The sequence below is a fragment of the Pyxicephalus adspersus genome, chromosome 3, assembly GCF_032062135.1.
Source record: "Pyxicephalus adspersus chromosome 3, UCB_Pads_2.0, whole genome shotgun sequence".
Lineage (NCBI taxonomy): Eukaryota > Metazoa > Chordata > Amphibia > Anura > Pyxicephalidae > Pyxicephalus > Pyxicephalus adspersus.
Genome location: NC_092860.1, coordinates 65,935,071 through 65,951,417, shown reverse-complemented (window position 1 = coordinate 65,951,417; position 16,347 = coordinate 65,935,071). Strand labels below are relative to the sequence as shown.

Sequence of the window (16,347 nt, the reverse complement as noted above, 5' to 3'; positions counted from 1 at the left end):
CCATCCAACAGTACTGACACCAGGAAATAATAGAGTATACCATTCCATGGTTCTGACACGGGGAATCAATAACAAATACCCTCCCACTGTACTGACACTTAGGAGAAACATTGCATAGCATACCACAGTACTGACACCCTGGAGTAATAGCAAATACCATCCCACTGTACTGACACCAAGGAGTAATAGTGTATACCATCCCACAGCACTAAAACCAGGGAGTAATATCAAATACTGTTTTACCATTGCCCAGCACTGACACCTGTGATAAATGGAGTATACCATCCCCATCCCACAGTACTGAAACCAGGGAGTAGCAAATAGCAAATTCCATCCCGCCGCACTGACACCTAGGAGAAACAGTCTATACCACCCCACAGCACTGACACCAGGGAGTAATAGTATATACCAGGGGTCCTCAAACTTTTTAAACAGGGGGCCGGTTCACGGTCCCTCAGACTGTTGGGGGGCCGTACTATAGTTTGAAAAAAAACAGGAGAAGATTCTTATGCACACTGCACAAAACGTATTTATTGTATAAAAAACATGAAAGAACAATACTATATATAAAATGAAGAACAATTTTAACCAACATAAACTAACAGTATTTCAATGGGAAGTGTGGGCCTGCTTTTGGCTGATGAGATAGTCAATGTCCGGTTCCATATTTGTTACTGCCAGTCGTAACAAGTGATGCAAGTGTTCATCAGTTAGTCTGGACCTTGTTGGAGATTTCAGATACTTCATTCGGGAAAAACTCTGTTCACAGACATAGGTGCTGCCAAAGATGGTTGTCATTTTGAGCATGCACGCATGCTTCCTGAGATTAACATATGTCTCAGAGGGGAGAGATACATAGAAATTAGTAAAACTGCTTGATTTGAATGCGTCTTTCGGAGAGTCACAATTCTGTAATTCAGCCAGTTCCATTTGGTAAATTGCATCAACAATTTCAATGTCAACAGAAAATGGGTTTCGGAAAAGCTGTATGCCCTGTTCATGGAGATTAAGCTCTTTAAATCTCCTTTGAAACTCGCTTTGCAACATTTGCAGTGAATCCAGACATATTTTGTTTGGGAATGCAACTGTTGGTTTTTCAGCCAACAACTTTTGAGTAGTAGGGAGATGGCAGAATTTTTCCTCCTTTACTTGTTTAATGACTAAGTCCAATTTAACTTCAAATGCTTTTACATGTGAATACATATCATAGATGAGCTTCCCCTTTCCTTAAAGCTGCACATTGAAATTGTTCAGTAGCTCTGTTATGTCTGTTAGAAAAGCAAGGTGCCATTTCCATTCAGCATCTTTGAGCTCTGGTATGTCTTTGTCTTTTGAACGCAGAAAAGCAGAAACCTGTGGCAGTAAATCATAAAAGCGTTTCAAAACTCTCCCGCGACTCAACCAACAGACTTCTGTATGGTACAAAATATCTTCATAGCCAACATTTAGCTCAGATAAAAACTCCTGGAACTGTCTGTGGTTTAGTGCATGGGCCCTAATAAAGTTACCACAAGACACCACAACTTTCATGACAGAGTCCCACTTCACTGATTTACAACACAGCGCTTGTTGGTGGATGAGGCAGTGTATGGCTATTGGACGCGAATGATTGTATTTGTCCATCTCTTGGTTAATGCGTGCAACCACTCCTTTCATAGACCCCACCATGCTAGGGGCACCATCAGTTGTTACACTGACTAGTTTAGCCCAGTCTGGCTCCAAATCATTCACAGTTTGGCGAAGATTTTAATAGATATCCTCTCCTGTTGTTGTTCCTTTTATGCTTTTCAGTGCAGCAAACTCCTCTGTGACTTCAAAATAATCATTTATACCACGAATGAAAATTAGAAGTTGTGCAGGATCCCTGACATCATTGCTTTCGTCAAGTGCCAATGAAAAAAAGCAAAGTGTTTTTGAGGAGTTTCGCAAATGCTGATGCAAATTGTCCCCCATTTCTTCAATCCTGCGTGTAATTGTAAGTCCTGAAAGACTCACTGTACTAAATAAAACAGCCTTCTCTGGACACATCTCTTTGGCAACAGAAAGAAGGCATTCTTTAACAAAATCTCCCTCTACGAATGGTCTGCCAGTGCACGCTATTAGCTTGGCCACTTGAAAACTTGCTTGCAGTGATGAAACAGTTAGCTGCTTCTGCTTCACAAAGGCATTTTGCTGAGTTGTCAATCTATTTTTCAGTTTTAAAATTTTGTCTTTTCTCACTTGTCCAATGAAACAATCATATTTGTCTTTATGTCGAGTTTCGTAATGTCGACGCAAATTGTATTCCTTGAACACAGACACTAAATCTTGGCATATCAGACAAACAGCTTTTTCATTGGACCGTATGAAAAAAAAATCATAGGTCCACTGTTCTTTAAATATCCTGCACTCCGAGTCAATTTTTCTTTTCTTTGACATCATTCCTAGAGATGCAAATTATTTTATTACTTTTTTAAAATGGGCATGCGTATCTATCACATCGGCTACTGGCCTGTGCTTCTGGTTACTGGTACAATTCAAGTCAATGAAGTTTGTCATGCCCCGTTCAGTGTAATCTCTCTTCTCAGTGACCGCTGCAGCCCCCAGAGATAATGCAATTCCTGCGCAAGCGTAGGAGTCGCATTATCAGTGCCTGTCCTATGGACGATGAGGATCCATGGCAGAAGTGACATCTGTCGTGGATCCAGAAGATGGAGGTGGCTGCTCCCTGGGTACACATCAGTGACAGGATACCGGATAGGGATGGTCCACCGAAGTTTGCAATGGACCACCCACGTTTGCGGTTCTCCTGACAGGCGAACATAATGCTGTGTTTGCGTGGGAGAACCACATATAATGCAACGTCAATGGGAATGTGAACACCCTGAAAAGTGTACAAACAGCCTCAGCACACAGTAAAAACATGAATGGGGACTCAATTGGAAAAGTTGAAACAAATTGGTGTAAAACCCCCCACCCCTAAAGCCTCTTTAACCGCTGTCATCCATGCAGGCTGGTATTGCTCAGGCAGTGGAGCCCCATGCTGCCCAGGCTTTGTATGCCTGGCAATACCAGCCTGCATGGGTGACAGGTGGCTTCGGGGAGGGGACTAAGCCATTTCTTTTTCATTTTCAATAAAATATTTTTTTTATGACAGCCTTTATGTCATTACAATGATTTGTGTTTTTTTGAAACTTGCCCTTTAAATTGCATAATAAGGTGCTCTCCTGGCCAAACGCAATTTTTTTCTTTGTTCTCTGTGATAATATCCCCATTCATGTTTCTACAATGTGCGGAGGCTGTTTGTACACTTCGCAGGGAATTCGTATATACAAGTATTGAAAATGCAAATTTATCTTGCATTTTCCATGCAAATGAATAATCTCAAGCAATTCATTAATTTCTTTCACTTCTTTTTATACACCCTACCCTACACTCAACACTACCCCACACTTTTTATTAATTAAAAAAGGGCTGCTAAAAAAACGTTGTCGGTGTCTGCTACCTGTCACTCACTGCTGCCTTCATACATGGATCACACTGCAGCACGTGTACATGATCAATGTGCATAGTATGTTTATACTATTTATAAATGTACATTGATCATGTACATTTGTGCTGCAGTGAGAACCAGCCAGTGGATGAAGGCAGCAATGAGTCTCTGCTCATACCTTCTCTGCCTGATGGCTTCCGCCCGACAGCTCCAGCGTGAACCCGGCAACAGTGGTGTCACGTGACCGGGTTCCCTGGAGTGCAAATCGCAGGCAGCCAGAGCTCAGGCAGGAGAAGCAGCCTCGGCGGCCGGTGGGGCAGATGGACAACCTCAGCGGGCCGTAGTTTGAGGACCCCTGGTATATACCGTCCTCAGTACTGACACCAGGGAGTAACAGTATGTACCGTCCTCAGTACTGACACCAGGGAGTAACAGTATGTACCATCCTCAGTACTGACACCAGGGAGAAATATAGCATATCATCCTCAAGTACTGACGCCAAGGCAGTACTTGTCTTGACCCCAATTTGCCTTCCAAGCACTATACCCCTTTTTACCAGTTTTTACCTCCTCCACCACCACCTTACTTGAAAAAAGAAAAAACTACAGGCCCGTGTGCCCCACCGCACCTGAACTCTCTTACCTGAACCTAAACCCTTCTCCAAGTTAACAACCTCTAACCTTAAAAACAGTCAGCTTCTACCCGCCTGCTGACCACCACACCCCCCTCCCCCCGACAAATCTGTCTCTGAACTCCTATCAAAATTTAATAGCTCCAAAGGTAATCTAGCAAACGTCCCCACACACAACCCCTCCAGATCTTTTTGGCCTAACAGTAGCTGCATCGCACGCCCCTAACTCCCCCACTCCCCCCCAGATTTTTTCCTTCTGGACTTCAAGACCCCCACTTCTAACCTTTCCTCCCACCACCCCCTTGTCTGTGACCCTCGCCCCACACCTTACAAATTAGACCACAACCTCCTAAAAACCTACAAGCCCCGCTGCACTCCCCACCACACCTGTCCCTCCCCACTCAAGGAGACCCCTCACCCACCAGTGTGCCCTGCCTGACACCAACCAAACCCTCCCCCTTTTCCCATGTTGTTCTAACCTTTATCCTCCCCCTAACATGATCCCCGTTCACCATCCCGCCACCCCTCCCCCCAGGCCACCAAACACTACTTGGCAGCCCCAGCTCAGCATAATGGAAGGGAGCTCCCCTACCTAAAGGGGAACCCTGCGTGCAACACAATTCACAAAATCCACCCCCCCCCCCCCACAGCCAACTACTCTGGCATGCAGCCAGGCTTCACCCGATGAAGAGGTGGGCTAAGAGGCCCTGAAATTCCCTTCCCCTACCTGTGTCCGAACAGAAACTTTTTCTTCCAAAATAAGGCCTCTCACTTCCATTTAACCCCTTTTTACTTATCCTTATCCTAATCCCCTCCCACCCCACGCTCCACACTAGCACAGCCCCATCTAGCCTTACTGCATTTTAGTAACCCTTAACACCCCTGGGCTAGGCCTCCCACCCCCGTCATGTTGGCACTGTGCCTAAATTCTTACGGCTACGGGCCTCTCTGCATTATCTCTCGAAATGTTAGCTAGTGACTTTGTTTTAATTTTACTTTTAACTACAATGTCAAACGCACGGCTTTTGCCTTAGTAACACAGTAATCACAGTAATAAATCAACAGACAACTCTATTCAGTTGCCATATCCGATAAACCAATACACATTTATAGATCTTGTCACTCTTACTGCATCAAGCTGTATTTCGAAAGTGTTCAATTTCACATTGACAATATCCCTTGTGACTGGCTTCATGAAACACCATAGTATCTACTTGTCACACACTAATGCCAGATTAAACAGAACACAATAAAAAAAAAGCAAATTCTGGAGTTGGTTGAATAAACATTTGATATATAGCAGCTTTTTTTAAAGCACACAAATTATTATAATTGTTTTACGGAAAAAACCAGAATCATTATGTATTGTTATCTCTATGGCTTATATGTCCATGTACATCGCCTAAATCTTTTGCTATAATAGTAGTAGTTTAATTAACCAAAACTGTTGTTCCATTCACAATAATAGATAAATGTAGAATGTATACACATAATGTTTAAATTAGATTCATAAACACAAAAAAGAAAAAATACAAATGAATGTGTTACCTAATAATAATTTAGAGGCTTATATCATTTCGCAAACCTAAAAATACACTCATAGTCACATTTAAGCTGAAATTATAGTTAATGGGAATTTTTTCTAGAGGTACAAGTTGTTTGCACACATGCACCCATTTGTGTTAAGCATAGTTTTTCATTTTCAAATTTTTTCTTAGGTATACAACACATACCTGTGTTGCCTCTAAGTGTAAAATGTCAACTCTAATCCATTTCTGGTGACACCCAGAAATTCTAGTAACCACTCACACATGGCAATGAAACAGGCACAGTCTGCTAATTGTTCAAATAGACTAAAAATAGAAGGAATTGGCACGGAGAAGCAGTAGAAACCATGTTAGGCCCCCAAGCGGTATTCCCGAGTGTGGCTCAGGTTAAAAAATACATGCGCTAGCGGTAATCCTAAACCACACTCGGGGTCACTAAAAAACAATAAAGAACCCCACTTACCTTGTTCCTCTGGCATCCTGCGGTGGCCTGCTCGTCCGTGCAAGTCCTCGGGCAGCCCCCCCTTCCTTCGATCTTCAGCTAGCAAATGCAGTGACGTTCCCCGGGGTTTTTGGTGAAGTCAGTGCATGTGTCGGTTAGTGCGGGAGGACTGGCGGGAATTTCAAATCATTTTGTATTGGATTCAATACAAAATAACTGTTTTGAATTGCATGCAAAGAAATCCTTATATTATATATATATATATATATATATATATAAAATACATGCTACTGTACAAAATATATTACAGGTTTCACTATTTTTATGCACCTTTTTATGTTGTAACGTTGTACAATGTAACTTTTTTTGCATGAAAATACGGACAGAATTAGAATGCCAGGGGGGTTAAAGGATACTGTTATTAATGTAACAACACAATTCACTGTCTGGCTTGTAGTTAGCGCTCAAGTATTGGTCACTGACTGAGAAAGGGGAACAGCCACTTTTAAAGAGGGATGAATGTAGTCCCTCATAGCCAATCCTTTTGTAAACTGTCTTGATGGTCAGCTGCCATGCTCTGATCCTTACAGACCTAGGACTAATGTCTCCCCAACACAAGAACCATTTCTTTAATTTTATGGTACAGTTTATAGTACAGTTTATGGGACAGTTTATAGAAGCCCCAACTAGAAATGATACTCTGCTGGACCTAGTTCTTTCTAACAATGCAGAGCTTATAACAAATGTGCAAATAAAAGAGAATCTGGGTAGCAGTGACCATAATATGATTTTATTGAATGTAAGTGAATGTAAGTTATTGAATGTAAACTGGAAGCAAAAACAGGAAAGATAAAAACATTTCATTTTAGGAGAGCACATTTTCCTGTATTAAGGGTGGCTCTCTGTGACTTAGACTGGGAGAAAATATTGTCCTCAAAGAACACTGAACAGAAATGGGAATCTTTCAAGTTCTACAAAAGCAGTAATGTATTTTTTTAAGTGATAGTCAGCATGGCTTCAAGAAAGTTGGAAGTTGTCAACCAAATTTACTCTCTTTTTATAAAGAAGTAAGTAAACAGGTAGACAGTGGGGTAGCAGTTGATATACTGTACTTGGAATTTGCTAAAGCATTTGATACTGTATCCCACAGACGATTAATATGCAAGTTAGGGTCAAAAGGGTTTAGAAAATTCAATCAGTAAATGGATAAAGAACTGGCTTAAAGACCACATCCAGAGAGTTGTAAATAATGATTCATACTCTGATTGGTCTAAGGTTATTCGTGGTGTACCCCAGGGTTCGGTGTTGAGACCTTTACTGTTTTTCATCTTTATAAATGATATAGAGTTTGGAATTAAAAGTACAATTTCTGTTTTTGACACGAAACTATGTAATGGAATTAAGTCCATGCAGGATGTCTATAATCTACAAGCAGACCTGGATGTACTGTTTGATTGGGCAGCCAAGTGGCAAATGACATTTAAAATAGATGAATGTAAAGTTATGCACTTGGGGGCTAACAACATGCATGTTTCATACTTTCTAGGGGGGATACATTTGGGGGAGTCTCAAATGGAAAAGTGTCTGGGGGTTCTGATAGATCATAGACTTAATAACAGCATGCAATGCCAAGCTGCAATATCTAAAGCTAGCAAAGTACTTTTTTGTATTAAAAGAGGAATAGACTACAGAGATGGAGACATAATCCTGTCCCTGTACAAAGCATTGGTCAGACCACATCTGGAATATGCAGTCCAGTTTTGGGCACCAGTTCACAAAAATGACTTTGTGGAATTGGAGAGAGTGCAGAAAAGGGCAACTAAACTAATAAAAAATATGGAGGAGCCCAGCTATGAGGAGAGATTAGCTGAACTGAATCTATTCTCCCTTGAGAAGAGACGTTTAAGGGGGGATTCGATCACCCTTTATAAATATATAAACGGTCCATACAGAGAACTCACTTCCCCATTATTCACTTTGAGATCATTACAAAGAACAGGAGAGCACTCTTTGCATCTGGAGGAAAATAAGTTTAAGTTAGTAAGGTCTGTGAAAAGTTAAGTTAAGTAAGGTCTGTGAAAATGTGAAATCGGCTTCCTCGGGAAGTAGTTAGACTGTTAATCCAGGAAACATCTGATTGCCTCATGGAATTAGGAAGGAATATCTTTTCCCTGTTGAAGCAAATTGTACCGGGGGGGGGTTTGTCTTCCTCTGGACCATCTATGTCTTATAGAGTTTTATATCTGGGATATGTTTATTTCTCTAGTGGTTGAACTTGATGGACTGTTTTTTTTAAACCTATCCTACTATGTAACTATGTAACTATATTAGCAAGCTAATTTTATTAAAGGTGCTCTTAAAATTTGCAATTGAAAAGCTGACCGAGGGTAGCAGCACACTAACATCATATTGGTGGTAAAGAGGTAACCAAGTTCTGACAAGGTTTAGCATGTATTGAAATTACTCCTATTACAAAACTGGCAATTGATTTCTGTTAAAGGGTACTGTTTAAGCAAATAATTCTTGCACAAAAATATACCTCAATATATACAATGCTGTGAATAAATTTTTTATTACATGTTCCTTCTTGATTAGATTTTTTTCGTCTAAGAAACTGGGCAGTTTTTTGTTTGTACCTCTTTTAATTAACATATCTTGTTTATTTTGCAATTTTCCAACCTAGATGTAATACGAAATACTTTAAAACATGGATATATCTGGCTTGTAATTTTGCTGGCAGTAGGAATAAGCATTCTTCCTTCACTTATTATCAGTTCTGCTACCAAGATTATGTATCCTAATCAAACACATGTAAGTATGATTTTTTTGGCATTTTCTAAGTATTTTAAAGTCAAACCTATCATGAGTAATATATATATACTGCTATTGCTGGTCTCTATCTGAAAAAAATGTTAGAATCAATGTCATGCTGACCTTTTGTCTTTTGTACCTCTTCCTAAGTCACTGAGCTGGAAGAGGTATGCAGATCAGGAACCTCATAGCAAAGTGACTATCTTCAAACTTGACCAAATTTGCCAGCATAGTAGGTACAGAAAATTAGCCTAGATATCATGTTATGGTGGAATTTGCTTGCTCTACTGTCTTACGTTTGTGAGATGAATATGTATTTTGTTTACTGAGAGCTTTGGCCAGTAAAAAGGTATTTATTATTATATCTGTAAAAAACAACATAAAATAATGTTGCTTTGTTCTTTTAAATATTTAGAGACTACATTTTTTTTTTCTAGTTCTATTAGTTCCCTCTCTGCCCTGTGAGAGGTTATTATGTGTTTATGATGGCGCTTTAGTTATTTTCATTGGTCATTCCTTTTTTACTCTGGAATGTTACAATGCATACTATTTGCCTGTTTTCTTTACTATAAAGGGTCACTGTTAATAAAGATGTCCAGTTCAAAGTGCTGAGGTTGTTCTTTCCTAATGTCTTCTGGGATGATTGGTTGCTTAATTAGGTTCTCATTGAGTTTCTTTTGCCAGGAATGAAATTGGTGCATGGTCAGAGAATGCTATGTTCCCATGGGAATTAGCTTCTTTATGTTAATCTTTGTGTTTTAACCAGAATTGGGTAATTGAAGAGTAGGTCTTATATGTTGGGAGAAGCAATATTGAGCATTCATGTTATGAATAAGTATAAACACCTTCTCCCCGTTTCAAGATCAGTGAGTGTCGAAAAATGAAAAAACTTGCGGCTCTGTGCAAAATGCCTATGATGTAAATATATTTTTTAATTGCATGGCAATCTGATTTTTATGGATATTTTGCTTACTTAAATTTCAGGCTGGAAGTTAAATGGCTAATGTCATTCATAGGTTGTTTGAGTATGAGTATGACTCATAAATGAATCAAAAAATATTCTCTAAGATGTTTTGTGGCCTGCTTGGCATGGGCTGTTTGCACTGACATACTTAATGTTAAGGTTGATGACACCCAAGAGCTCACTTTATCTGTCAGCTGTTCAAGAGACTCCAGCCCGGAGGAAACTCTGTCAGTTCAAATAACCCACACGACTGAAGTGCCGTTTTTGGTCCAGTTACCAAGGTGCTGTCAAGATTTTTGTGCAAAGAAATGCCTGACGGCAGAGCTTAATGAAAAGCTCCTAGGTAGCTTTGCTTTCCTTTATTTTCTTCATTATAATTTTACTACAGTAATCTCATATCAGTGATATAAGAGGAATCTAATGTTTCACGACTTATATTTCTCACCCCATCATGTCCAGGCTACTCATAAAACATCTGTGCTTATACTGTATGTCAAGCCAACACCTTTTTTCTAACTTTGCATAGAAAAACTATGCACAGAAGGATGCACTTTTTTCTGGTGACGAACATGAAAAGTTTTTAGGTAAAACTGCAAACTTCACAAATCCTGTGGTTCACTACAAAACGAATGTAGTAGTAAACCTCATCCCTAATCCTAATGTATGTCGATGAGTAGGATAAAACTGTGTGCTTCTTTGCTCTATAGGGACAATCATATGGTGCAAGAAGTCAAAGCATTAAAACCATTGCAATGACAACTCCTTTCAAACGAGGCAGCCTACATCGCAGATCCAGCTATGCATTTTCACACAAGGAAGGATATGCCAACATTATTACAAAAGGTCTACATGAAAGGGGTAACTCAGATCAAGGAACCCAAGAAGTTGCTATTCCTCAAGAATGAGTGAGATAAACATATCAGTAACCGCCACTAATATAAACATTTCACATGTTTTTTCAAAGTTTAATATTGTTTTCAACCAATGTAATTCAGTGTAACAACTTGTTTTGTGATGTATAATTGTACATTAGGCGCTAACTAAATGAAAATTGTATCAGTTAATACATTGTATGACTGAATACTATGTGACATTTATAAACTTTAACTTTATTTTCTTACTTTTTTTATAGCTTGTTCAAAATTCTTAAAAAAAACATGCTGCATTTACTCCTGTATCATTTTTGTAATAATTTACTGCAAAAACCTGATATTAAGTTGCCTATACAACCATTTATAAACCAGTTTACCAAAAGCCTGAAGATATCTTTTTTTGCTTAGCATAACTGCGGGAATTAAACTCAAGGTATACAGCAGCCATTACTGTGATGAAGCCGATATGACTACTTTTCCTGTACCCTCACATTAAAACTTTTTCTAGCATATACCTGCATTTTCATTTCTTTTATGTATTTTTTTTTCATTCAGTCAACATAAAACCTGTGATTATTGTGGGTTTTTTTTTTTTATTTCAAATATCTAGTTAATAAAATATGAGACCAATTATTCATAGATATGTAATAGGTTAGGTTAAGGATTAGGATAAGTCCTGGTGACCAGCTTTGTAAAGTCCAACTTAATTTAGTCTTTTGTGGAAACTCATATATAATTACCTACACACATGCTTGCACCCAGATAACAACACACACAAACACAGATCATTGTACTCCCTCTTGAAGATCATTATTGGTTTCTAGTCATTTTCCAAAGTTTCATTAACAATCTATTATGTGCAAGTGATGAAAAAATACAACAAACACTATTTGTATGGTTAGAAAATAATTTACTGAACATAAATTGCAGAAACATACAATACACTTGAAAAGAGTAGAGATGATCACATTTAAGAGGCATTTGAGTTTAGAAACGTTAAACAATGGGAGTTGGCCTGGAGCATGAAGGTAGAGTGGTAATCCACCATGATTGCCCATTAAAGCAAGTATATGAAACCGCAGACTAGACATACACATGGTACCATCTTGGGTAAAGTGCCAAACATTTAGGACATTTTGCTTTTTTTCCAGTGAAATTGAAACAACATTGCGACACAAAAATCTAGCTTACATCAATACTGTTGTTTCTGAACACAATTGACACAAAACTGTCACAAAACAAAAAGCTTTCCTGGTATCTTATGCTGTAAAATGTTGCTGCACTAGCAATGCTAGTGAGATTCAATGTTCACATTTCAGGACTTGAAGGAAATCAAAAATGCTTTTTTTTTTTTTTTTTATTTCACACAAATTTTAAAGTGTATGTGCTCTAGGAGTGCACATTATAGACACATTTAACCTTGTGTGTTGACATAAAAGAACACCCCCAGTTTGGATCAACAGTACACCTGTACTAGAGATAAGGATAAGGGTTAACAATAAAGGATAAAGGTAAATAGGGCATTTCTGTGATGCAATCTGAACTTGCAGCATGTATCATTATACTATGTTATTTTTCTTTTACTTGGTGTTTTAAAACCAATACCTTATAAAAAGGACAATATACTGTTAAAATCTGATGAAATGATATTTGAAGGGAAGACTGAAAACAGATCATGTTAAACCTTAGGTTTGTGTTCAAGCTAGGGATATTGTTTATTCTCAATTTGATTTTTTCCTAATTCTTTAATTGTAAGCCCCAAGAAACAATCTCCATGGCAATAAAAATCTCAGTTTTAATATGCAAAAAGCAATATATTTCTATTGAACCTAGTGCATAAAATGATGAATTCTACTATCTGAATTTATAAGGGAACATTATTTTCCATATTTTTTCCCATATTTTTCCATATAGTACACTATTTTTCATATTTTGCCATTAGCTTTGTGTAATGTGAAGTGACCTACAATCTCCAAAACATAGTAGGTGATAAGCATGATTTTTTAAGAACTTTTCATTAATATTCTTTTTGTTTCATGATTATAAATGACCATAGTAAACAGAAGATTCTGCGGAAAAAATGTTAATAATTTTAAAAATTATCATAATTAAAAGTTAATTAAATTATATTTTTTTTATGATTGTGGTATTTATGATGCTTGAGAATATTTTTACATTTAATAAAAATTTGGGGCATTATTCCATCCTCTCACAATAAATCTATTTATTTTTGTTATTTTAAAGATGTTCTGATAAAACAGTAGGTAATTTGGCATGCTAATAAATAAAATCATGAGAATCATTGGGCGATTTATTCCTGTAGATTTTTTGTATGTTGATTCAACAGTTGATCTGAAAAAGTATTTACAAATTTATTGATTTTCACTTTGCTAATTCTTTGATAATTCAAATTATTTGAATGCTGCGATGTCTAAATGCAGTAAACTTATTTGTCAAAAAATACTTGTGTATTGTCTTGAATGAACCACTGCACTTTTTACAGGTATTTATCAAGTGAGATAGTAGAATGTTGCATCAGTTAAAAAGTGAATTACATTAGTGAGCTGCTTTTGAGGAAAATGTGCTTAAGTCAGAAAGTCCACTCAATTTATGTTTATTTGGGCTGTATGTAATTCACTGTTCATTTGATTTATTTCTGTAGATTTATTGCATGTTGATTTAACAGTGGATCTGAAAAAATTTTACTAATTTATTGGTTTTCACTTTGCTAATTCCTGGCCAAACTTTGCCAGTTTTTGCACAATTTATGGTGTGATTTGTTGCCATTATTTGAATGCTGCAATGCCTAAATGCAGTTTGGCAAAAAAAAAATACTTGTGTATTGTCCTGAATGAACCACTTCACCTTTACAGTTATCTATCAAGGGAGATAATAGAATGTTGATGTATGATTCTGCACTGACTCTACAAGTATGTTTCTTTTTCTGTGGGGTAGAGGTCAAAAAGCTTTCATTAGGTGGAGTTAAGAGACATTTGTAAACATGTAAGCAACCGAAGAGAATCTGATTACCATTTGAACATTTACACTAAATATGTGATTTACCTGGACCTGTAATATGGCAATCACACCACTATGGCCCTCTTAAAAAACAAATATCTGGATATGAGGCCACAATACAATGCCTGATACCCATGTAACCTAACTCTTGTCACTATGTGTAAATCCTAAACCATGAGGGCTACTAGGGCATTCCTAGCCATTCACAGATACTGTCTTTTAGAAACCAGATATCTACATAGAAACACGGAAAGGGATTTGGGATTTGCAGCAACACATTCAGGTAGAAGTAATCTAAAACTATATTATCTGACATTAGGCGGTGTCTGCCAACAATCAGTGATTCTAATGCGGTAAATGACAAAACAAATTTGTGGGTATTATGATGCTTATATATGAATAGTCCAGCAACATATGATAATAAAAAAAACAGTGTATAGGTTGAACTGGATTCTATAGATCCTCGTTGAATGAGTTTTGGATGGTGGAATTTACAACTATACCACAACTGTACATTTTACATTATATTTTCACTGGTTGTCCAGGTTTAGGTTAAAAAACCTAAAGCTGTATATTTAAATACATGAGTTTTAGTGTTCAGTTTTTCACAATCTTGCTTTAAAAATCGACTGTAAAACTGAGAAAAATGTGTTATTGTTTACTTTTAGTTTATTTTTAAAATGACATGTTTAGGAAGCATTTGTAAGATGTAATAGAGTTTCATGTTCCATTAGTGCATATGATAATCACATAAAATTAACACACAAGGACCTTTTTGGCACAAATAGAAGCATGGTTTGTTTTTTCTTATAGGAGCTGAAAAGACCATTTTAACCTTAAATACCCCAAATTACACAGAAACGAGACAGGTCTGAGAACAAGTTCAATGAAATAAAAAATATTTGTAATAGTTGTGTTTTTTTTACTACATTTTATTGGATGCAGGCATATCTGACCACTGTGTCCACTCTTTATTTTACTGCTACAAGATGAGACTGTGAAATGGCTCAGTTGAACCTTCTTTAACTATTGCCTCCTAGCAGGTATATGTTTTCATAGACATCTCCACATATTATATAATACAATGTCAATTAATATATAAAACACAATTATTAATGTTCATATTTTTATTAAACCTGGGTCTGCACATGAAAAATTGAATTTACCTATCAAACGTTTTTTATGTTGCCCAAGAAGTATATTTTCTGAAAGAATTTAGGACTACTGAAAATCTGTGTGTGCAATAGATTTTGGAAGAAATGCAGATTTTTTACGGCTTATTTTAGATTCAAATCATCCAATAAGTGCATGAGGCCTCAGACTTTCCCAAAGGATTAAGGATTGCTTTTAGAATAGCAGGGGATTGTCACTACTTTTAAATCTTTGGTTTAAATCAGGAAGAACCTGAAGCCTTTTGCCAACTGGATGGCTTTGTTATCACTAAAAAACATTTTTTGTGTGTGTTAGTGTTGCAGTACTTTTTTCCATCCTATTCCACCCTATTTTTTTATTTTTTTTCAGGGCTTATTAGAGGCTGTGTGTCATAAGGCAATACAGCTGCTCTCCCTTACCAGCCCTGGTGTCTTTCAAGGTCCTGGAAGTGGCCAGTAAAGCCTTTCATGAATTCTAGCACAAATAGTTCCTGACACATGAGAAGTGTTTTAGGTGATTAAAGAGAAGGTATTTCTGTACATGCAATCTTACATATCAGATGTAAACTACTTTGTTTGTATTTGTTTCACCTAATGTGCAAGAGGTGTTATAAGGGTCTCCTTAGGGAGCGGAAGACTTTCCATGTTTTATGACTGTCCTCCTAAAAACTCACAAATATCCATTATATGTCTTCACATCATTTTAAAGTGATCTCTATTGCATGACAATTGAGGGCTTATCTTGGTACAGATCCTATTTCTGTGTGTCACTATAATCTAAATATATTTCTCTTTTTTCAGCGAACACGACCAGTTGTTTGGGTTGTTTTATCATCATTCCCAAAATAAGCCAATAAGGACTTTGAAGTGTTTATCTATACTGGGTTTTGTTTTTTTGTTTTTTTTTAGGACCTAAAAGGCCCAACTAAGAGTATATAAGATGTCATTGTTTGATTATTGCAAGTCCCTACCATAGATTTTCTAATATAGTTTCGTTCTCTTTCACCTTTGTTTGGGCATTACTGTACATGCTGCAGAGTGCAATTTGATTGGAAAATGGGGTATCATTCAAGTGGTTAGTCTGCACTTTGAATATTTGATGTGTACTTACAATTCTAGGGCAATTCTAGCTTTGTGCCAGGTAAATCCTGATATTTAACATACTTAACAGTGCAATAGTTTAGTTTATGAAATGTTTTTAGAAGAACATTGTCTACCATAAACCATATGAAAGCTACATTCCATGCAATACCTCTACTTGCGCAGAGATATCTCTGGTAGACTTCATCTACTATTACCCAACCCACCCTCAAAATCAGAAAAAAATACTGTAGCTTAAAAAGAGTACAATTGTCATGCATAAAATTATAACATCATTATTCTTTGACTGCTACTCTTTCAAATTACATTTTAAACACATAACACATATTATAAATACT

At 37.2% G+C, this 16,347-nt stretch overlaps 1 protein-coding gene across 2 annotated transcripts in view; it reads left to right on the top strand.

Annotated features, from left to right (window-relative positions):
- Window positions 1-12,092, top strand: part of ATP8B3 (ATPase phospholipid transporting 8B3) — a 119,516-nt gene extending 107,424 nt beyond the window's left edge. For both annotated transcript variants that reach the window (XM_072404989.1, XM_072404990.1), the window contains 2 exons: window positions 8,776-8,903; window positions 10,575-12,092. In XM_072404989.1, the coding sequence (XP_072261090.1) occupies window positions 8,776-8,903; window positions 10,575-10,772 (326 nt within the window). In that variant the 3' untranslated portion in view covers window positions 10,773-12,092. The remainder of the gene's footprint in view (window positions 1-8,775; window positions 8,904-10,574) is intronic.
- Window positions 12,093-16,347: the final 4,255 nt, after the last annotated feature.